General features: G+C 40.9%; 1 protein-coding gene across 15 annotated transcripts in view; it reads right to left on the bottom strand.

Moving 5' to 3' along the window:
• Positions 1-24420, bottom strand: part of SH3KBP1 (SH3 domain containing kinase binding protein 1) — a 357317-nt gene that overhangs the window by 150182 nt on the left and 182715 nt on the right. For 6 of the 15 annotated variants that reach the window (XM_034950171.4, XM_034950169.4, XM_063601888.1 and 3 more), the window contains 2 exons: positions 16034-16163; positions 4300-4505 (listed from right to left, as the gene is read on the bottom strand). In XM_034950171.4, the coding sequence (XP_034806062.1) occupies positions 4300-4505; positions 16034-16163 (336 nt within the window). Of the gene's footprint in view, positions 1-4299; positions 4506-8085; positions 8161-15416; positions 15474-16033; positions 16164-24420 lie in introns of all 15 variants that reach the window. The other 9 variants (XM_055106669.3, XM_034950164.4, XM_034950167.3 and 6 more) reach the window with 2 other exon arrangements.

Below are 24420 nucleotides of genomic sequence, written 5' to 3' on the forward strand. Positions count from 1 at the left end.
AACCTGGTTCATCTATAGCCATATAGCATTTTCCATTATTTTGATACAGCACATACTTACATCTGAGCTTGGTTTAAATGGTACATGTTTCTCCAAGGTTCTTCCCCACCCCCCTTTAACCTTTTATCAAGGGAAATTTCCAACATACACAAAAATAGAGTGTGATGAACCCCCATGTATACACCATCCAGTTTCAACAAATACCAACTCATGATCAATGTCTCCTCTATGCCCCACTCTTTCATCTTCTGGACTATAGGAAGCAAGTCCCAGACATTAAATCAACTCAGCTGTAAATATTTCAGTTAAATGGTACATTCAACAAATCATTCGGAGACATATCCACTTGGTGGTATTTAAAAGATTCATAAACGGAATCCTTCCTTATAGCCTGATAAGAGAAACAAGAATACCTACATGAACTATTTATCTATTCACAGTTGGTGGAGGGATGTTATGCAATATCTCTCCTGGTGTATAATCTAATCATTAACTCTGGGTAGGGTAATATAGATTAAAATATAAGATAAGCACAAGATTATCTACTGACTCAGACAAGTGGATCTTAATATTTCACAAACTTGGCCAGGTATGGTGGCTCAAACCTGTAATCCCAGCACTTTGGGAGGCCAAGGTGGGCGGATCACTTGAGGTCAGGAGTTCAAGACCAGCCTGGTCAACGTGGTGAAACCCCGTCTCTACTAAAAATACAAAAAAAAATTAAGCTGGGTGTGGTGGTGTGCACCTGTAATCCCAGCTACTTAGGAGACTGAGGCATGAGAATCACTTGAACCTGGGAGGCAGAGGTTGCTGTGAGCCAAGATTGTGCCACTGCACTCCAGCCTAGGCAACAGAGCAAGACTCTTGTTTCAAAAAAAAAAAAAAAAAAAACTTCACAAACCTGAACGAAAAGTATAATATGATGCTCACAGCTGTTAATAATTGTCAGATTCCCTTTTTCCCTCATCCAAGTTATCAAGCCAGACATTTCAGAAGGCCAACTGTCGCAGCCTGAGCAGACCTACTTGAGCCTCACCTACTGAATGCTATCACGCAAGATCCAATTTACACTTCTAAAAATGAAAACAGTGAGCTCAATTCTCAAAGGAAGCTTTCTTCCTTAGACATAAATCTTAGACACAAAACCATCTCAAAAGTGATGAAAACCAGGTTGTATGCTAATAAAACAGAATCACACTTATCGGCTTTTGTGCCAGGTTGTACAATAACATGATAGATCCATAAATCTATGCAACTATCCATGGCGCCAACAACATGGGGTGGAGATAGTTTCAAATCCTCTTAGATGTTGTAAAAATTGTCCACACCCAGAAAGCAGGCTAGGAAGTTTATGTTTTCCCCAGAGGCTCCACATGAGAAATGGGTTTAGGGAGCTTCCAGCACATGGTTTCATTCTGCAGACAAATCAGGAATCAAGATGCATACACGAATGCGTACACACACACAAATGTCAAATATCCCTATCTGAAATGCTTGGGACCAGAAGTGTTTTGGATTTCAGATTTTTTTTTTCTTTTTGCATTTTGGAGTATCCGCAGAATGCATCCAGGTTGAGCATCCCTAATCCAAAAATCCGAAATCCAAAATGCTCCGATGAACATTTACTTTGAGAATCATATTGGTGCCCAATAAGTTTCGATTTTGTAGCATTTTGGATTTTGGATTAGGGATGTTCAACGCACTTGCGCACACACATATATGTGTCTGATGAAGTTAACACTTCATGGCACCAATATCAATGCAATAAATGAACTATCTGCTTCACAGAGGTGCAGTGAACTATACAATTGATATATTTTCAACTACACAAGTGCTATATTATCTCACCCAATACTCTCATTCTAGAGATGTCTGTAATCTCTGAAGTGCAGCATTTATATTTTAATATTATTCATTCAACAATATTTATTGAGCACCTACAATGTGCCATGCACTGTTCTAAGCACATAGAATAGATTAGCAAACAAAATAAGTGACATATATAACAAAAATAAATCTGTTAGAAGATGGTATGTGCCACAGAGAACAAAATATTTAGTACCAGGAAGGGGGATGGGGTGAGGTTTCTGCTAAGATAGCAGGGAGGAAAGGGAGGCAGCCAAGTGGGCAGGTAGATGCAGAGTGGCCCAGGCCGAGGAGACCATTGCAGCAAATGCCCCCTGTAGGAGTGTGCATGGCATGTCTGAGGAAGAGCAAGGACCCAGAACGAAGAAAGTGAAGGGAGAGCAGTGGGGGAGGAAGTCCCAGCAGTAACGAGGGTCGGGTCTCACTTTTTTTCTCAGGAAAGCCTTGGTAGGGGTGTGAGCAGATGAGTAGCATGATGTGACTTGGGTTTTCAAAGGTTCTCCCTGGCTTCGCTCTTAAGACTAAACTCCAGGGGGATGGGGAGAGGCAGAAATCCCTATTAAGGAGCAGTGGAAGTGATGAGACCTAGGTGGATGATGGACATATTTAGGAGGCAGAGCTGAGAGAAAGAGCCAGGGACAACCTGAGGGTTTCTGTCCTGAGCAATAGGAGTGGGAGATGGCGCTGCCTTCAACTGAGATGGGGAAAGCTGTGGGTAGAGCAGTTGGAGGGGGACGATGAGTTCAGGTTTAGGCAAACGGATATGAATTTAAGATCTTCAAGTGGAGATACTGAAGTAAGCAGGCAGTTGGACATACAGCTCTGAGGTTCAGGAAAGAAATGTGCTGAGATAAAAACTTTCAAGTATTCTATTTGACATTGACATTGCTATCAACAGTAACTCAATTTATTATTGGCAGCTAAAACTAATATTAATAGCAATAATAAGAGTCATACACACACACACACACACACACACACACACAGTCCTCCTACACAAAGAAGATAAAGGCCAGGAATCATAAAACAAACAAAAGGAATGAACTGTTTGCTGACTGAGTCAATGGTCGTTTTCACTTCAACGACTTGAATAAAAGAAGAAAAACTGCATCCATTGTTCCTTTCCAAGATGGGGACTTGCTCTTTTGTAAATGTTCACAGGAATCTGAATGTGACCATATGCAACAGAAGTGAGCTCAAGAGCTGGGACACTAGTTTTCAGATCTTGAAAAATATCATATATTGATTGCTGAAAGGAACAATGCTGACTCAAAGAAACTTCAACATTGAAAAAAAAAGTTTAAATGAAACGGTTTTTAATTTCTAGGTATCTGCCCTTTCTGCCTGACTCATCTCTAGAGGGATTCAGTGTTCGAAAAGTTTCCTTTTCAGATTCTGCTTCTAATGCATGATGACACTGGGCAAGGTTGCTGAGGGCGGGTGGAGGGGTGGATGTCCTACAGCTGCAGAAGATGATGCAACCTTTAAAATGTTATCCCACCAAAAAAAAAAAAAGAAAGAAAGAAAGAAAAAACAACAACACTTAAAAGCCACCCATAAACCTGAATTAGAGAGGTTGCCAATACCCCGTCCCCCAAATCTGCTGGCACAAATGTCAAAGCAAAAATTTCAGCACTAAATCGAATTAACAAACATGCCTTAAGCACAGCACGAGAGTAGCTTATTATAATTTGGAAAATTCCACAGTATTTATCAACTCCTAAGCAAGGCTACAATGCTTAGAAGTATACCACAGTAGACGTCATCGGCAGCCACAAGCGCGAGGGCTCTGGGTGTGTTGCTGTGGTAACCGCGTACTCAGCAGCAACATGCTGCCTGCCTCTCACTAGCCCAGAACCAGAGGCAGAAGGAAACAGCCAGCTTCCTGAAGGGAACAACCCAGGGAGTCACAGCACAGGCCATCTCCATCATTCACACCTGCGGGAGACTTCCTTTCAACAGTCTGAAATTATCTCCAACTAACTCTTAGAGAAAAGGTGCACAATTCCTTCACTCTAGTGCAGAACCACAGTCAGCACACCCAAGCACAAAGCACTAGAGAAATGTACAAGGAGAGGAGAGAGATTGGCCAGTGTCTGAAAAGTGTCAGGGTCATGCACTTAGGCAGGTCCAGGAATGAGGGGTTTTTCTGGGAAGCAGATAGAGAAGTACTGGTCCATTTCCAAAGTCATCCTGAGAAGCATTCCCTAGAGAGATCAGCAAGAAAGAAAGCAGCAAACTAGAGCATGAGCCTTTCGAGGGAAGTCGTTCCCACACAGAGGGAGAGCTAAAAAAGAAGACAGGACAAACAACTAGTACATGAGGACATGGAAACCCTAAAAGAGGAATTGGAAGCCTCCAGCACCAAACCCCACAATGTACTTTTGGATATTCCACATTAAGTTGAAATCAAATAGAAACTGTCGAACATACCTTTTCTACCGGCAGAAAGTCATTTTCTACTTCAATTGACCTTGGTCTTAGTTTGATTGGCTTGTCTTTGAAAATGTCTCCAAAGCCCACTCCCTTAACTTTCTTGGGCTGGATTGCTGCAGTTGCCACTGTCCCGTTGGCACCTTCAGACTTGGTGCTGCTTGAGTCACCCCCATCACTCTCGGAGCCTGTGGTTTCCCTTAAACCTGTCAAGAGTGGGGATGGGGAGAGAAAGAGCTCAGAAATCAGCCAGAGCCCTGAAGAAGAACTTCACAACCAGCCAGGAACCACCTCTAAAAGTGTGACTGGGCACAGGATAACTTGCACTAGGCTTTTGTATTCAGTATGTTGAGTAGTTTGACTGGCTCTGAGTTTTGTTTGATCTCCCCACCCCTTACTTTTAATTTTAAGATGTGAATCAAAACAACTTTTCAGAAAATCTAATTCCAAAGCAGATATCTTTGTACATGTGAAATTCACCCCTCTTTAGCCGGGAGCCTGGTTTTGATCCAAATTTGTTTTCCCATAGCCTGTGCAATAGCAACCCTTCCCACCCACCTTGTTGCCTCCCCACCCAGTCAGTACCACATACTGTACCTCCAATCTCTATGACTCATGTCAATTAGCAATTAGCAATGAAAGTAACATTTCCTAAAGGGAAACTGTAAAACTAAAAGCCATTTAAACAAATTAGCAATTAAAGAAACCACACAAAATTATAACTGCCAAAGAATTCAGTCTTTTTGGATGGCTTCACAAGGAATAAATGCATGCAGACATGTTTCTCTAGGAAAGCATTAAACCAAACTTGACATTAAGACGGTTTCACTAGCAAGACGATCATGTTTGTTAAAGAGGGAAAGGAAGCCGTCCTCCCAGAGGCCAGAATCCCCCAAACCTACAGCCCTTCTTCTCTCCTTTAAACACCAGTGTTTTCCCAAAGCTGAATCCCTTTCCAAAGAAGAACACTGGGGACATGACACTCTTCCTTTGATCTTCTGTGGCATGTGTTTGGAAGTCATAAAATAGTTATTAGCAAGACAACATGGACACTTACCTCCCCAGATTCTTTTTTCCCAAGGCTCTGCCCACAATCATGTTCCTAAAAGGAAGAGCCTATTTGTGTCTAGTTAATTTCTGGGTGTATTCTTCCTTTGATGGTCAGTATATCAATTATGCCATCAAAGGGCAGGATTCAAAGAATATTTTATGGAATACTAAACTCTGTCATTAACCTGTCTCTGAAAGCCTCTAGATGTGTAGAATAGCTCCTGAACATTTACTACATAACTCCTGATCATAACCATGCCCTTGAAATGAAAGTACGCCATCAAATGTTGTTCTCTATTAGCCAATTGTGCATTATCTTCCTACAGGTAAGGTGGCCTCCTAGTCCATAAGAATGATACACCAAATACTTGCTCACATAAAATCTCATAAAATGTGGAAGTCATTCAAATAAGGAAGTCTCAGTGCAGGAAGAAACTGTTAAATGAAAACAGACAAAATATAGAAAGGTCATTATAAACTGCTAACACGTTTCAGAATCAAATCCTTAAAACAATGGTTTTGTTTGTTGTTGTTGTCATTTTCCATAAAATGGTATTTTTAAGCCAAAAGGGTGGGGGAGGAGGAAGGTCCCCAGTGTACATTTTAATTAACTGAAAACCAGCATTTGTGAGCAAAAACACAGGACCGAATGGGGAACAGCCCACAACAAGGGGGTCGGCTGCAATTCACAGGAAGGATTAGAGTGTGTAAACATCAAGAACCCTCCCCCATTAGCTATCCATTTGTGTGTTTATCTGTTCATTGTTTTTGCAAATATCCCTGCTGGAGATATAATTTTGGAGTCTAAATATTGTGTCATTTCCCCCTTAACATGTTCTCATTTTGCCGTATGGATTCTTTCTATGTGATAAATGACTTGTATATTCCTTTCTGGCTTGGAAAGAGCCATTCAAGGGTGAAATAAAGAAACCATTAGTGGAAAGAAACCATCACCACTCCCCTCCCTCAGCACGCTCCCCTCATCACCACCAGAAGGCAGCAGGGCAAACAGATTAGGGCAAGTCTATTTTAGTTTTTCAAAGAGAAGAATTTCAAGGGTTCTTCTATCATTCACCATTAGCTAGAACCATAATATTTTCAGCCACTGCCATCCTCATTTCACTGAGCTTCTGGTTTTTGGGATTTACTGTCTTCTGGGCTCATCTTAATATGTTTATACTAATCACCGTGAGAAATACTCTACGTTACACAGAGAGAGGTTGCACAGTCATTCAACCACACAAGCATGGCCCGGGAAGGAAACACACAGCAGATTTTTCTTCCAGAACTTCTGGCAGGCTGGTTCTATCACTTTTAAGTGTATAAATTAAATATCTAACTATCCGTGTTGGTAAAATAATTCAAAGTCTAGTTCCTTCCCTTTAGAGGGAAAGAAAGGTGACTTTTCATTTTCATGTTCATTTAGTGATATATCTTTTAGTGACTCGTGCCCATCATGCACATTATCCCATAAAATGTCCCCACGTCAGGCCCAGAATGCCAGGTTACACTCTTGGGTGGTGCAACCCAGAGTGTGGACTGTGGACGGGGGCTGGTTCATGAAGGGCTCATTACAGGTAGGCAGTGGTGAGAGAACTACAGAAAGTGTGGTGTCTGGGGCGATGCTTTAGTGTTTTAACAGTGTGCACTGGTGTAACTTCCAGACATGTGGCTGGTGGTGGAGTCATCTAAATGACCAGGGCACAGAGCAATCTAGGTGCTGTCAAACTCCCACAGTGAGGCACAGGTGGCACACTGCATGTGCAGTGAGGTCATGTGCAGTAGGGCCATGCATCTTCCCATGGTGGAGTGGCAAGGAAAAAAAACTTGACCCCAGTTTGTGAAGCATGGCTCTGGTGTTCATGTTTCAACGTTCTCTCTCATCATATCCATACACATAGGTATGTATGCATATGTGTATATGCACACAAAGGTGGATGCTTTTCCTTCAAGGTGAAAAAAAAGAACAACGCCTCCTCAGTTTTGTTTCTGAGAGTCCTTTAACTGTCCAATTTTGTGGAATGTACCCAGTCTTCCAGCATTGATCAGTTGAGATCCATGAGATATTTTTTATCTATTTTTAATTTAACACTCACATGGATGGAGCTCACTGTGTGGCAAGAACTGTTCTAAGGGCATCTCATTCATCTCCTTCCCCTCAACTTTTGGCAGCCTTATTTCACAACACAAAAGGCTACACATTGGTCCTGCCAAAAAAAGTCTGCCATGTGGTGATTGGCTGAGTGAGCAAAGCAAAATGCCATTTCTGGCATGGACTTTCATGCCAAATTCTTACTTCTTTGAACCACACAATGACAAAATGGTTTATTGGTTTCCAGTGACCCACTCAGAGAAAGCAATAACCATGAGAGGTTGACATCTCTGCAGGAAGCCATCTTACACCACCCCAGAAGCCCAGAGAAACTGGTACAAATACATATGCCATGACAAATGCTACTGCTCCTTTGTTTGCACGTATGGCTCATGCACGCATATCACATACATGATAGAGGCAGAAAGCAAACAAAAGCGCCAGGGGCTGGTGCTGGGAATGCTTCTTAGCACACACCAAGGAGATGGCACTTACTTAGACAAATAAGTCCATGTCCTTGGATCAGAAATTCACACAGACACTTGGCATAAGCATGAGCAGCTCAGGAAAGGGCAGCTGCATCAAAAAACACAAGTACCCAGATCTTATCTTTACAATTGCCTTCTGCTGTTAAGGTCACTCACTGTAATAGCGTCTGTGGCCCTCCGTCTTTCCCGGTGCAGCTCGATACAGAATTGTCCCTTCAAAGGTAGTCTTTCCTGACAGTGAATGAGAGAAGAGAAGGGGAGAGAAAAACAAGAGAGGGGGGAGGAGGGAGCAAATGATGGCAAAAGAAGGAAGAGGAAGAGTCTTTAACTGAACTTGCCTTCAATGAATCTGCTGCAAGAGCTTCATCCACAAAATTAAGTAGAGACCATTAGGCAGGATTTAAGAATGTTACAGAATGAGCCCAAAGTCCCCATGCAACCAGTATGGCATAAGCACCCAGAAATTGGGGCTTGCCTCTGCAAATGACTGGCATGGACATTATGCCCAGTTTAAACCTGGAAGCCCTTTCAACATTGTAACTTAAAGAATAGGAAAACTTCAATTAACCAGAGGGAATCCAATCAATTGGACTCCTTAATTAACTCAATTGTACAGCACAAGCTTCTCTTTGGAGAATACGATCTATGCATAATACAGATTTAGACACATTATCCTTTATCTTCTACCCCTAGAGACCTACATGATAAAAACGAATATTCATGTCCCCAAGATTCTAAACAAGACACAGAATTCTCTTTAAAAGATCTGTCACCCTCAGTACCTTTAAGCAAGAAAATGTATTAATATACTGGTGAGGGGGGTTTCACCACTGAGGTTTGAAACCAACAGTGGCATCCACATAAACATACGGGGTTTTCTGCTTAGAACCAAGGACACCAGAAAACCCTATTTCTCAAAAACATCTTAATTGGGATTCTGCTGTGTCAGTCATGAAACTGTACTTAAGCATGAGGACACAGGACTCACCCAGTGTCAAATGTCAAATTATCTTTTTTTGCTGTTACAGGTAGAGATTGTCAATAGCATAAGGCTGAACACTTGGCTAAAGCCCAAATATCTCTGGAACCATGAGCAACTATACAGAATACACACATACTGCCCTGGTTTGAGTGTACTCCAACCCATCCTCCCACCCTCCCACACCCACCCACACACACACCCACATACACGCACACACACAAATGCCCTACAGAGAGTACCACCGACAGGCAAAATGATTTGCTAAAGGCAAACTCAATTAATAAACATATTACTTTAAATTATCTGAGAAATAAATTTTATTATGGCTTGTTAATTAAATATTCAAACTGGAGGCCAGTCATACAGCTTCCTAATAAGTCTGGAGGATGAAAAAGCTAGGCTACATTTACAGAGAAGCAGGGAGTAGAACTAAGTGAAGGGAGAGAGCAACTTGTCTCACTTCTTAGAAACACTCCATGTTAAAATGGGAAACCCAAGAGAAACCACACTGTCAGCTTCTGGGCCTTGGCACTCCCCATATAGGAAAGGAATTGTGAATGATCAGAAGACCAACAACTTAAATGGGATCAGGTATTTCCAATTTCCGTGTCCTACAGCCATGGTGGTATACCCTCCTTTTGAAATGTGCCCTTTTTGACCGATGCATTCTATCCAATTAAAGCAAAAACTTAGGCATTCAAATCACTGGCTGTGTAAGAATAATCTGAAGACTAACAAAGTTTCAAATGTTCTTGCTAGATTTGAAGCTCTTGAGGACTTTGATGACAAAAGTGCAGCAAGTAATAGTGGCTAGTTTTTATTCGGGCAATTCTGCTTAACTTCAGTCATTAAGTCACCATTACTCCTCAGAACACAGCTGTTTTGTGAGCTAGGCCCTCCAAAAGTTAACAACAGCAGTCCTCTCAAGTGTCACAAAAAAAGGAAGTGTAAGATTTTTTTAAAAGGCAGTATTTCGATAATGTTCCTTTAAGTACACTAAAACTTCCATGTGTTCTTCCCTAACACCAAGCCTGAGAGTCACTGAGGTAGACCATGGCTCTGATGTCTCTGAATGGTTAAGCCTTTCTGCAAAGTCTCTCTGTGCATTGGCAGCAAGGCAATTTGAGATGTAGTCTGGGCTGGGGCTGGGTGAGGACACATAGGTGTCCTGTGTGAAGAGCAAAAGAGGCAGCCAACTGGAAAGGTTATGAATATGAGTGACGTTGATCTTATTGGGGGAAATAGTATACTGTCACTGTTAAATATTAGTACTTGAAGGCAGCAAACACTATAAAAGGGAAGAGTTTTAAAATTTACACACAAAACTATACACTTATGCTAGCATCTAATTTTGCCTGAAACTATCACATCAATTTGCTCATCGTTCTTCATTGCTAATAGAACATCATACTCCAAACAAATATCATCTAATATTAAGAAGAAAAAAAGTCTAATGATGCCACAGAGTGGGATTTGTCAGACTGGCTCTCATTTTTATATGCAAGGGACGCTGAGCAATCCATTTCTTACAGCTAATGAAACACAATTATTTCTGCATCATGGCAGTGGTTTGCTATACATTTTTAAAAACCATCTTTCTCTCTCTCTCTTTTTTTTTTTTTTTTTTTGAGACAGGGTCTTGCTCTGTCGCCCAGGCTCGAGTACAATGGCACAATCATAGTTCACTGCAGCCTTGACCTCCTGGGTTCAAGCAATCCTCCTGCCTCAGCCTCCTGAGTATCTGGGACCACAGGCAGATGCCACCATAGCTAGCTAATTTCTATTTTTTTGTAGAGATGGGGTTTCACCATGTTGCCTAGGCTGGTCTCAAACTCCTGGGTTCAAGTGATCCTCCCACCTCAGCCTCCCAAAGTGCTGGGGTTACAGGTGTGAGCCACCACACCTGGCCTCCATCTTCATCTTTGTCTTAGCCTGAGAAGTCACTAAATTATCAGAACCTCAACTTTTTAAATAAGGAATCAGGAAAATGAGAAATTCAATAACAACAGAAAACTCATGGTTATTAATGGTTACAGAAAGAAAATGCAAACTTTCTCCCTCTGAAGATTGTGAGAAATAACTGAAAATGTTTCCGTAGCTATAGAATTAAAAAACAGGGACACTTTTAGTTTTACAACCATTATTTGAAAGCAAATAATATCAAAGGATGTGAAAGAAAAGACATATTTATGTCTTAAATGTAAGGCAAAATATGTATGAAATTGAAATTGGACAACAGTCGTATCTGGATTTCTTTGCCACTGCACATTATTTAGTCAACAGTAGCATGTGCAAAATTGTAACTGAAAAGGCAATTAACTAATCATGATCCGTGACAATAAGAAGAAATAAGCTAAACTGTACTCAGGCTTGAAATTTGTCAGATGACCTGTGGAAAGGTAAACTATTTGTGTAATGGAGGCAGCACCAGAATGTGTATGGAAGGCTTGCATGTCATTTTCTCCCCATCATTCAGAAGCCTGGGAGTTAATTTCACTGGGCTTCAGTGTTCTCATCTGACACTGAGTTAAACAATATCTAAATTCCTTTCCACCTTAACATCATAAGATTCTGCCTACACTATTAGCACAACCACTTGGCTGTTTTGATTTTTAAAAACCTAATTTACTAAACACTTTTTTGGACTATTGATCTGTTACACGGGAGCCCATTTTATTATTATTTTTAAATTTCTGGTTGAAACCTCTTTGCAAGTCCTAATGAGTAACTAGGTTTGGGAGACAATTATCAATGGCTGCTAACATTCAAAAAGTAGGACGGCCAGACATTATGAGCCTCCAAGTGGATTATCCATTACCACCTAGGTGGCAGGTTTACTCTCGCGCGCACGCACGCATGCGCACTCAATCTCTGTCGCTCTCTCTCTCTCTATATATTTTTTTGAGGTTCTATATATATATATATATATATATATATTTTCAGGTTTTATATATATATTCAGGTGTATATATATATATATATATATATATATTCAGGCTTTATATTTATATCTAATCTAATCAAGTCCCCAGATCTAATGATCAATTTATAGGAATACAGATTTAATGACACAGCAGAGATGAAATCGGCAAAAACCACGCTGTGAGAAATTAATAGACAAAGGGGCTCAGTTGCTTTAGCAAAAAAAATTACAAGAAAAAATGGAGATATGAAGGAGAAATCTATAGATTCAAACAGATTTGAGACATACTGACTAACTGCAACGTATGTACTTTATTTGGATACAGACTCAAATGAATTGTAATAAAGAAGACTTTAGGGGAAAGTGAACAGTGACCATGTGTTTAATTATTCTAAGGACTTGCCATAATTTTATGTGTGTGAGATAAATGGTATTTAAAGACACTCTTTTATTGATGCATGTTAAAATATTTATGAATGAAATTATATAATATCTGGGGTTTGCCTTCAAGATAATATGGACAAAGCGTGCAGAGGGCTATAATTTTAACAAATTGGCCAAAGGTTGATAATTGCTGAAGCTGAGTGATAGGTACACAGAGGTTCATTATACTATTATTATTTTTGTTTATGTTAGAAATTTTCAATAATAAAAAAGTTTATAAGAATCTTTTTTGAAAAACTACCTTTAAGGTTTCATAAGTTCTGAAAATGGTAAAGATGTTTTCAAATTTAAATATGCAGTGAAAAGTTTCTGCTACTACATAACTATAAATTTTCCTCTCTGAGATAAAATGGATAAAATATCCACCAATACAATCGTTGCAATTCTTTCCTTGATAGACTAGATTACCCTAAACAAAGATCTAAGAAAGTTTAGAGACTTTCATAACCAACCACGATATGGAAAAATACATCAGAATAAGAGAAAAGCAAGTTCAAAAGATTTTCACCTGTCATTCAAAAATAAAAATGCCTCCTTATAGTAAAAGGGGATTCAACAAGCATTTATTAAACACCTACCATGTGTCAAGCAGTCTTGGCATACTCCCTTATAAATATAATGCCAATGTTTCTTCTATCATATTCATCCATTGGTACACAAAATTCAACTCAGTAACTACTTCAAATACTTTCTGGAAGCAGAAATGTGAAGAATGCAAATACCAAATAAACATATATATACACACACATATATACACATATATATACACACACATATACATATACATATATATACATACGTGTGTGTGTGTGTGTGTATATATATACATATATATATTTATTTTTTTTTTAATAGTCTCTCTCTGTAGCCCAGGCTGGAATGCAGTCATGTGATCATGGCTCACTGCAACATCTGCCTCCTGGGTTCAAGCACTTCTCATGCCTCAGCCTCCTGTGTAGCTGGGATTACAGGTATGTGCCAGCACGCCCAGCTAATTTTTGTTTTTTTGTTTTTAGTAGAGACAGGGTTTCACCATGATGGCCAGGCTGGTCTCGAACTCCTGGGCTCAAGCTATCCACCTGTCTTGGCCTCCCAAAGTGCTGGGATTATAGGCATAAGCCACCATGCCTGGCCTGCTACTGGAAATTCTGTCAGAACACTGAGAGATACTATTTCTCTCTTTCAGGGAATTACTTCAATTTAGCAAGCTATTCATTATTCTCACATCTGCTCTTCTATGAAGCCCCACATCCCCATGGGACTGGCCTCTTTGTGCCCCACTCTTCTTCAGATGCTTACTTTGCAGAGCACCTGGACACTTTGCTGAACTCGGGTTTGCATGTCCCCTTTCTGCAGTGTGAGCTTACTGAAAGCAGGGACCCTGTCTGATTTGTCTCTGTATATCGTCAGCGCCTTGGACAGTGTTTTAGTAACAATGGGGTGTCAATAAAGATAGAATGAATGAAGAATAGAAGGAAGAAAGAAGGAAGGAGAGAAAGAAGGATGGATAGATAGATGGATATGAACCAACCGATGGAGAGATGGGCCCTCTTTTCCTTAACTGTACATGCAGGAGGATTACAAAAGCCATGTATCCTTTATCAGAAGCAGCCATCCTTGTTAGGGGACCATGCCTCTCCGGGGGATTCAAAATCCCCTCAAAAATGGCAACTAAACACGGCTGCTGAAACCACTGGGCTCTCCTGGTCTTGAAATGGAAGGCTTTTAATTCAGTAAGTGTGTGGGGGGAACAGTCTCCAGAAGAGAAAATGCCCCTTCTGAGCAGGTGATGACATAATGCTAAATGGGAAGACCATTCCGCCCAACCTCCTAATCCTCTGTACCAGGAATTGCAGCACCATATGCCTTTAGCTGAGGGGTCAGACAGGGTGAACTGTCCATATTACTGACTTGGAATGAGAGAAGTCAATTTGTTTCAATAGTTCTAAAGATACAAGAGGCATTACTCCTCTGATCTTCCAGCTCTGAGAGCATAGCTAAGATGGCAGGACACCAATATGTCAAGACTTTTCCAAAGAGGTTGTCTAATACTTCCCCAGATCTCCTCCTCTGCATCAGTAGAGGAACTCCAAAGTAATTTCCAAATGCAGTCACAATGCCTCAGACAACATGCTATCGCTCAGTATGCAAGCAACCTCCAAGCAACTGATACTAACTGGTTATGTCTCAACAGTTATCTTGACTAACAGTGAGAGCTACCATTTATTATGGGTCTGCTATGGAGCAAGGTGGTTTATGCACATTATTGCCACTGGAACTTGTAATGAATTTATTCATGGAAATAATGTTATAATGACCCAATTTGGTCCTCCCTCCAAAAAATCCCATTTAATCCACAATGTCCCTGACATAGAGTATTGTTATTATGGGATCTAATTACCAGGTACAATAGTTATTCCAGAGTACAAAAGAAGACACCAGGGCAGCTAGAATTCTAATACGGATTTTGAAAGCAATAGTAATTTCCACTAATGGGAGGTCAAGGACACCTTCTCCCCTCCCAGTAGTACTCATCAGCTGGGCCATGTTAATAGAGAATCCCCCTGCCCTGAGCCAGAGAAGGCAACAGGAGCTCCAAGACACCTCGTTTCCCCCCCAACCCCTTCCAGTGCTTCCTACCATAGACTCTAGGATGGAATGGGGTTCAGGGGTAGTAGGGTCCCAGGCTTTGGCACTGGAGGGAAGGAGGACTGCTGAAGCCACTGGATAACCAGCAAGTGCTGCTGTTTCTCGGTATGTCAGGCTACATCATCCAGAGCTGCTGAGACACCAAGTGAAGGAAGTCGCTTGAGCACTTCTCTGGAAATGGCGTTACCTCCAAATCAGACACTTGTCTAATCATACTACTGGTTAAATAAATGAGACACAAACTAACACGAGAACACCACTCAAGTCAGGTTTTTCCAAATGAAAAAGGAAGACATTTAAGAATGATTTGGACAGGACTAAGCTGCCCTCCTCTTGTCAGAAAGGAAATTCTGCAACCCCAGGTAGTGCTGCACAGTCGAGCCTCCTACAACATTCATGCCCATGACCTTGGCTCAAGACGGCACAAGAGATACACAGACGCCCACAGTTGGGTTAGTGACTGGGAGAACGAAGTTTCCCGGTCCTGACCTTTTGCTCCGTGAGCTGGAAAGGGCAGCAGAGAAGCTGGAGGGAGACCTTCAGGCCCTGGAGAAAGAAAGACCTGAAGTTCGTTGTCACCATCGTAGAAGGACACACATGCTCACCACCCAAGGTGGGACCTGGACTCTCAGTTGTCTTGACCTACTTTTAAGGGGATTGGCATGCACTCATCTTGTCATAGCACTTCACTTCTCACCACCAGTAATTTTTTTTTCTTTGATAATTTTTCTCCAAGTCCCTCAAGGGATGCTGAGAAATACTGACAATCCCATTTGGTTCATTTTTTAAATAATTATGAACTTACAGTAAGCAACACTCTAGAAGTATATGGAGGCACAGCAACATGGGCCACCCATGAGACAGTATTACCAGGGCATGAAGGCTGGCAGTTACCTATCCAGAGACATACAGAATGTGTGGCTACGGGTCACACCTTTATAGTGATCAACTTCCTAAACCACAGTGGGTTAAGGCAGTATAACCAAAAAAATACTCGTAAGCGTTTACTATAGCCTCTCAGCATAGGATACAGAACAGAAGGGAGGCTGGAGCACAGCCTGCCGGTCCCCCGCCCCTCTCCTGCTTGGTAGGGTAGACTTCCTTACTTGACTTGGATAGCTGCTCATCCTGGGAAATGCCAAGCTCATCCGACTCCCCTGACAGCTCCTTGATGAAGTTGGAAGGAAACATTCCAGTCTTCCCGTTGAGAACACCTTCCCACCATCCTTCCTCTACCTGCAGAGATACAAACAAAAGAGCAGAGATACATGGGTCAGGTTAGACATGGTGGTTTCCAATTTTGCCTCCCATCTGTATAGTGTAGCATGCAGAGCCCACACAGGGAGACTGAATGGCTTTAAAGTTAACAGGGAACAAGAAAAAAGACCACATAGAGCCTTGAGATTCAGGCTAAAGAAGGGGGTGTTTACCTGGGATCCACAAATGCAAACAGACAAAATTAATACTTCATTTTCATTAGCCTCTAACTGAAATTTGGCATCTGCTTTGGTTATGAATGTAGGGTAAGTAACACACCAATATTAGAAGGACCTGTGACTCATCACCAAACAAACCACAGATATTTTCATATCACATCATAGATGCTATGGGTATCTCAAAATATCGTATGTGCTCATTGCTGCTTTGAAATGGTGATAGTTATTACACCTACTGGGAGACCTTTGCTATTTAGTCTATTAATAAGGATACCCATAGATTACTATATCAAAATTTGGTCTTAAAATAATTTGATAACTATTTCAATATAAATCGTTCCCTTTATAATCTTATGTGTTTTATTTTATGCATTTAAAAGCATTATCTAAAAACTGAGAATGGTTTCCCCAGACTACCAAACTAACTAAACAGCCTAAAAATATATAGTTAAGAATTTATCTGTAGGCTAAGAACTCAATCAGAAAGTGTAAGAGCTTCCCGTACATTTCTGAAGGGTTCTAAGTTACCCTAAGATGAACCGAAAGGGGGTAGGTAGGTAGGAAGGGCAGCGAGACTATGATATCTGGGTAAGGAGGGAAGGCTGAATCGGGGGAGCAGTGAGAATGGATGAGGCAGATTTGGATTTGAGGCCCTTTGAGGTCTGAGCTGGCCTTGAGTGATCAACTAGCAGGGATGGGTGACAGAAGCGTAAAAAAATTGGCCCTGGATTTTGTAATAGAGCCACTAGTAGTACAGCAGAAGTCAGAATAGCAAACTGGCTTCTTGGAGGAAAATAAGGGCAGTTTGAAAACAAGCAAGTATTAAGTTACAAGCTGTATGGTGTGGTATAATACAACCTTTGGAATTGTTTTACCATGTGCACGTACAGACAGTCTCCAGTTTACAATAGGTCGACTTAGGATTTTTGACTTTATGATGATGCAAAAGTGATATGCATTCAGTAGGAACCATACGTCAAATTTTGAATTTTGATCTTTTTCTGGACTAGCAATAGGTAGTACGATACTTCTATAATGCTGGGCAGCAGAAGTAAACCTCAGCTCCCAGTCAGCCATGTGATCATGAGGGTAAACAACCGACACTCTTCAGTATACTGTTTTGCCAAATGACTTTGCCCAACTATAGGCTAATGGAAGTGTTGTCAACACATTTAAGGTAGGCTAGGCTGAGCTATGCTGTTTGGTAGGTTAGGTGTATTAAATACATTTTCAACTTATGATATTTTCAACTTATGATGGGTTTATTGGGACATAATCCCATTTTAAGTTGAGGAAAGTCTGTATTACCAATCCAAATTAATAAATACAATGTAAAAGCTAAAACAATTTAAACAAAAAAGAAAAAGAAAATTTGAGTCAAAAGTCCAGTTCGAATTTTTTCTATCCTGAAACTTAGTAGTTGTGTGACGTTATTCAAATTTGTCCTACCAAAATGAACCCCGTTTTATTCCTATCTGCATGATGGGAATAATTAACACACTTCACAGTTGTCGTCTTTAGGGCAGCATCTCAATCTGTGTTAGAAGTATATATGCATTACAAATCTTCACTAGGGGCTGCGGGACATAGAACTGTATAGGACATGTCCTTAGTTTTCCTCAAGAAGTGAATACTCTACCAAGATAGAAAGGTATGACTAAACATTAGCAATGCAATGTAAACAGATGAGAAAACACCATGACTTAGCACACATCAAACTTGTTACACAAAGTTGAGCTCACTGAGATCTGGGGTGCTAAAGGAAGGCTTTGAGAAAAAAGAAATCAAAATTAAGGTAGGCTTTTAGAAGAAGAAATGGCAGCCATACTTAGGGGACAGGTGTGTATGAGAAAGGGGGTTGCTGATGGAGCCTGTGGAATGGAGATAACCAGAACGATATGTTTAGAGCATTTATAAGGAAACTTGTAGGATACAGACTTACAGAGTGGCAATTACATTTGCACAATCACAAAATCTTTGGGAGAGGATCCAGATGACGGCATTCATGCACAACTGTCCCAACGACTATTTGATACCAAATCGTGGCATTTCACAGCATTTCCACTGAAATCATTCCATGTTTCTATGCCAACTCAACTGACACATATTATTTTTTCAAGGAGCTTTTTATAGGCTTAGATGGTTAGGAAGATTCACCATGAGTCTCAGTATCAATAGTCACAGGATTTGTAGAGTGGAGTCCTTTGTGCTGGTACTGAATAAGAAACCAGAAAATGTCCTTCTCTCTCCCAGGAGTCACATAGCAGGAGGAGAAAATCAAGGGCATGAACCACAAATGAGCAGTCCCTGGCATAATCCCCAACAGCACGGGGCAGCTGGGCCAATTCCAACCCACTTAGTTTGAAGATGTCTGGAACATTCCTATTCCTAGTAATAAGTGGCTCCTGCCCAAGATCCCTGAGGGAAGCCTTCCTGATGTGTAGGAAAAGCAGGCTGTCTGCTGGGAAAACAGACGTATCTTCACCTCACCACACCCTCAGATGTCAGTATCACTGTCACAGCACAGTCTGAGAGGAGTGGCCTATGGGAAAATGGCAGAGGCCTATCATTAACCACGCAGTAAGTGGAGGGGCAGACAATAAAACCACTGCTCATCACCTGGGGACACACTTCCCATCACAGGTGCACCATGGGCACGATGCTCATTTTTCTGTGAGCTGGAGCCCTTCATGGGGGTGGTGGGGGTGGCCTCAGTACCAGTGAGAGTCGTTCAGTACTATTTCCTTGTATAGCCAGGCCAGCTGTTTTGGTCTCGAGACTGAGGCTGGAGATAAGAGAAAAATGATACCTCACACTATCCCTCTTCAGAGATATTCTAGTTCAACTTCCTGTGTAAAGACGAGGACATGGACACTGCCATGTGATTTCATTCATTCATTCATTCACTCATTCTAAGAGTAAAGCACAGTGCCTCACACATTGAATGAATGAATGAATGAATGGCAGAGACATTATTGGGAAAAATCCTCCATGGGGGCCTAAAGAGCCCTGATTTCCCCCACAGAAAAAGGTTTCCTTCCTGTGAGGAGCAAAAGGAACTGAGAGATCCTAACTATATTTGCCACTGTTCTTAACTAGGTACTGCCACACCCAGGACTGTGTGGTCCTCCCAATTCCACTAATATTTAGTAAGCACCTATCTTGCACTGCCCCAGTACCTGGGGACAGATTCACTGCTGAACAAAACAGATAAAGACTCCATCCTTGAGAAGTTTCCAACAAGAGAGAGGCAGTTACAGAGCCTGAACAGCCCCTGCTTGGAAATCAAGCTTGCTTATGTTTGCATTTCTATAGTTAAGAAAAGAAAGAAATGCATCTCTTTGTAACAAAGTAGGGATTACGAATACCACACCAAGGGCTTATAACTTCCACCCCAAGGAAAGGACAATAATAAAAGGGGGCAGATGCCCTTCCCCACTCATAAACAGTCTTCTGCAGGCCTTGGCTCTAGGCTGAGAACAAATCCCACCTGTGTCCCTCTATGACCAACCCAATCAGCTCTGGAGCCCTTTGATTACTTTTGCCTCTTCTAGAACTTCACATAAATGTGCTAAGATACAATTTCACCGTGCCCCAAGAGTGAATCTCACCTTTGGCCCAGAGCTGGGAGCAGAGCAGCTTACACCTGGTAGCGTTTGAGAACGATGGAATAAAACCACTTCAACAGTTTCTATCTGAGGGCCTTGCAATTTTCATGTCTTTACAATCAACAGCATCTAAGTGGGTTCAGGGTCCAAGGAAGTAGTTTTTAAATCTTAACCCTGTTGGAGATTGGGCAAACACCTGGGTGAACTTCAATACTCCCATCCCCACCCCTTCTTGCACCCCATTTGTAAGGCACTAAAGAGGAAGTCTGTGACTGAAAAGATGGCATGCTCCCTGTGAGTGCTTGGCTATTCAGGCCAGTTCCTATTTATCACCCCTGAAGTTTTACCTGTCAACTGGACTGAGAAGGGGTATGGAGGCTTTATGAGGTCTACAGTCTACCCAAGGGCACAAGTAGCAAGACAGAAAAAGTTCATCTAAGGATGACTATAGCTTTTTTTCATCCAGTGAATACTTTGATACCCAAACCCCAGTCAGAAGCACACTGGAGGGGTGGGTTTGAGGGAAGCCTGGGGTTAGGGGGATGCACCCAGACAAACAAAGTCAGCTTCATTGTTTCAAGAGTTGTTTTACCATTCTTCCCATAAAAGAAAAGTGACACATCAAAGTCTAAGGAAAGGCCCACACCTTAATGCTGCTAAAATTTTCCTCAAATTTTTTTTTCAGGAGTAACTAAATGAAAATTGTAATACTGTTCCTTTCTCTTACTTGGGAAAGGTGTTTTGAGAATTTTTAAAACGCTAGAAAAATGTTAAGACAGCTTTTAAAGCTTTTTTAAAATTGAAGTATAATTTACATAAATGCAGAACTTAACAATACAAGCTGATTAGTTTTGACAAACGCCCATTGTAGCCAACACCTCTATTAACATAAAAAGCATTTCCATCACTCCAGAAAGTTCCCTGTGCCCCTTCCTAGTCAATCCACCTCCAAGCAATCATTAATCTGATTTCTATCACCTTTGATTCATTTTACTTCTTCTAGAACTTCATATAAATGTGCTGAGACATAATTTAACTTTTTAAATATCGCTGAAAATAATACAAATTATTTCTGGTAAACATGTTTTTCTATCAGTAGAACTGGTGAAAAAAAAATATATCTTTAAGGGGGGCATTTCCTGAAGGCATAAACACCTACACTATTTTCAATCTCAGAGGATGTGGGAAAGCTGGCTATGCCAAATATAAACAAGCATTATCTAGGTCCTAAACGGCTGGACCAATATTTTCCCCTAATTCTTGTGTAGTTCATTGTATGATTACCTCTTTCTGGCTGGGCCAGAACATTCCATTCACATAGGGAAGTTGATTTTCATTCCCTCCCCTCACTCTTCTGAGAACAAGGCTATTCTACATGAGAGGCGCCCTCGAAGAGAAATCTGTAGAGTAATTGGAAGGGAAGTCATTTAAGAAAACATATACAATTTCTATTTAAGACTTAGGCCAACTGCCCAACAAGACAGAGCAACATCCATGATTTTTCATCAGAGTGGAAAGGGTTTCTGGTAGAGCTTTCGGAAACTTCCTTCAGCAGTGCTTGATAATCCTGTCCTTCAAAAACAGCCACAGGTCCCCAAATTCCTAAGTGAGTCCAATACTAAGGTCTTTCTATCATTCCAATAAAAAAATATGAACAAATGGTAACACAAGCCAGCAAGATAACCTTTCTGATGAATCAAGATCCTCAAGTTTTCTCCCATTGCTATTTCCAGGTGAGAAAATGGTTATGGGGATATGTTCACCTGGGAAACCTCCAGATTAGGAATCTTTAAACAGGTGCTCCTTTGAAAGTTCAGTGTGGCCAGCACTATAACTTTGATCTCAACCCCATTTCATTGCATCCACCAGCACCTGCTTTCTATACTCTACACCCAAAGTATTAGGGGAGGTCTGCATTAGGGGAGGTCCCAAAGTTTCACAGGTCCTCCCCTAATGCAGAGCAAGGCTCTACTAACACCATGTCCTCCTTCCTCCAGCACCTAACACAAATACCACTCACCATCTGCATCTTCAGTTGAAACCTCACCTATTCTACAAAGCATCTTCTTCACCCTCTGTGACTACTCCTATTTTTAAATTCCTCTCTCATTCGTCAGTGCCATCATTTGCCACTCTGGTAACATCTTGGGTTGATAGTTACCTTAGCTGTGTATATCTTGCCCTCCCTCACTAGACTGAGCATGTTTCAAGGGACAGGTTATGTTCAATCAATCTCCAAATCTCAATAAACACAGTTTCTCTCAGAGTGTAAGCACTGAAATATTTGATAAATCCCACAGCTATGCAAATCTATTATAAATACCTTTAAACTTGCAAATATGCTACTTTTATATGATTGCAGCCTGTTTTGCATGCTGATGATTCAAATCTAATCAACTTTCTCTTCTAAACACGGCTTCCTTCTCCTTAATATGAATGTTTTACCATCTCTGCACATTAGGAAATCAGAGGTTTTCACCTCAAAGTTATTTGGAGAAATAATTGTAGAACAGCCCAAGCTCTTTGGATTATCAAATTCCAATAAGCAGATATTTTATATTAATGTTATCTTCTTTTTGCAAAGAGATACACACCCTTCTAAAGCAAGGCGATTATCTTAACAGGTCAGAACTTCAGTATGCTTCGATCACCTATTAACTGATCAGCCTTTGAATAAACTTGACTTCTCATGGGCAAAAAATGACATGAGGATGTGGGCCTATCCACACCCACAAAAGTTGTCTGACTGATTTAAAGTTTTGATGACGTTCAAGGGCCTATTTAACTCTAGCTGAGTGGACCAAATATTCCATGGGCACAAGAAGGAAGATGCAAAAGTACTTTGAAAGTGGAAGTTATCATCTTTGCAAGCCACAAAAACAGGTTAGGCTTTAAGCCAGCCTGACTGGGGGCCACTGAGAAACACCCCAAAAAGTAACCATAAAGAACACATAAAAGCAAGAATCTTTGAACATCCCTTGGGCCACGACTGAGAGACTGGCTAAGACCAAGCTAATCCAATACAAGAGGAAAAGTGGCTCCTTTCCCAGGCTCTAGATAACATAGAAAAACAAAGTGGCTTCAATGCACTTTAAAAAAAAAAAAAACAAAAAACAAAACAAAACAACAACAACAACAAAAACACATCATAAGCCAAAAAGCCTGCATAAAAATTCCAGGGGACTTCAAATGCCATTTCTCCTGTAAATCTCATTCACACGCCATCTCTGTTCTTCCTATAATTAGAACTTTGCCTGTATTTATTTCTCTTCTCCATTCAGGATAAAAATGACCCAGTGTGTATTCACAATGATTTCTTTAAAAATATCAATCCAGGAATTCACAGCCTGCTACTTTCCTTTTGAATTGGCAGTCTGGTTCCTTTAGGTTCACAATGATGATTTCTTTTCACAGCACAACCACCACTCTCCAGCCAGGAGCCAGAAGCATGGCAGGTGCTTTCTTGGCAGGTGCTTTGCTTTGCCAACTCCACTATGCCCACACTGCCCTGAGCACTCCCTTCCTTCCCTAAACCACGCTTTGGAGGCTGGCTCAGGCTGAGCATTCAGGGCTGGTAGACTCGCTCCTGCCAGGTGAGCAAGCTGTTCACCCGACTAAGGGTCAAGGTTGTTTCTACCTAAACCTGCTTAAGCCTTTTGCTCATTAATGGTAGCACACATTTGGTTAAATTTCACAAAAATATACAGGTGTGAAGAGAAAGAGTTGATGGTGAGGAGGGATAAAGGTAATGATCTGAATGTTTAAAAAAAAAAAACTGTTGCCAAATTTGGTGTGAAGGCAACAACTAAAGAAGATAAGGGGTTGGAGGCGGGTGGTGGGCTGTAGAACTTGAGAAGGAAACCAATGGGAATCATAGAGGATGCACTATGGATGCAGAGATAGATGGAACTCAAACCAGCAAACCCATATTTAGGGAAGTGGCCTTGGCCCCATGTCATAAGATTGTATTGATAAATGATGAACGAATATTCATTTTGATATTTTAAGCTAAAATTAGATATTAAGGCAGATGTTTTAGGACTTTAGGATTCTCTACTTGATTCAACTCTTTCAAAAAAACTAGTCCATACATTCAAAATCCTCCTAAGGCTTATCTGTCAGGGCAAAAAGAGAAACTGTGTGTGTGTGTGTGTGTGTGTGTGTGTGTGTGTGTGTGTGTGTGTGTGTACAGCTTTGCAAAATTAGAGAAATCCATCTATTAATCAATAAAAATATAATATATACATACACAATACATGTTATATTTTATTAATAGATTAATCCTACAGTATTGCAAAACTATTATGTTCTTGCTTTGATCTCTCTGTGATTTAGGGGTTTTTGTTTATTGCTTTTTTCTGTTTATTTTTAATCATCAGTGGAATTAGAGAGGAGCTACATCTAGCATTTATATAACATTCACTATAAGAGAAAAGGACAGATTTTATA

Source organism: Pan paniscus, chromosome X, assembly GCF_029289425.2.
Source record: "Pan paniscus chromosome X, NHGRI_mPanPan1-v2.0_pri, whole genome shotgun sequence".
NCBI classification, from domain to species: domain Eukaryota; kingdom Metazoa; phylum Chordata; class Mammalia; order Primates; family Hominidae; genus Pan; species Pan paniscus.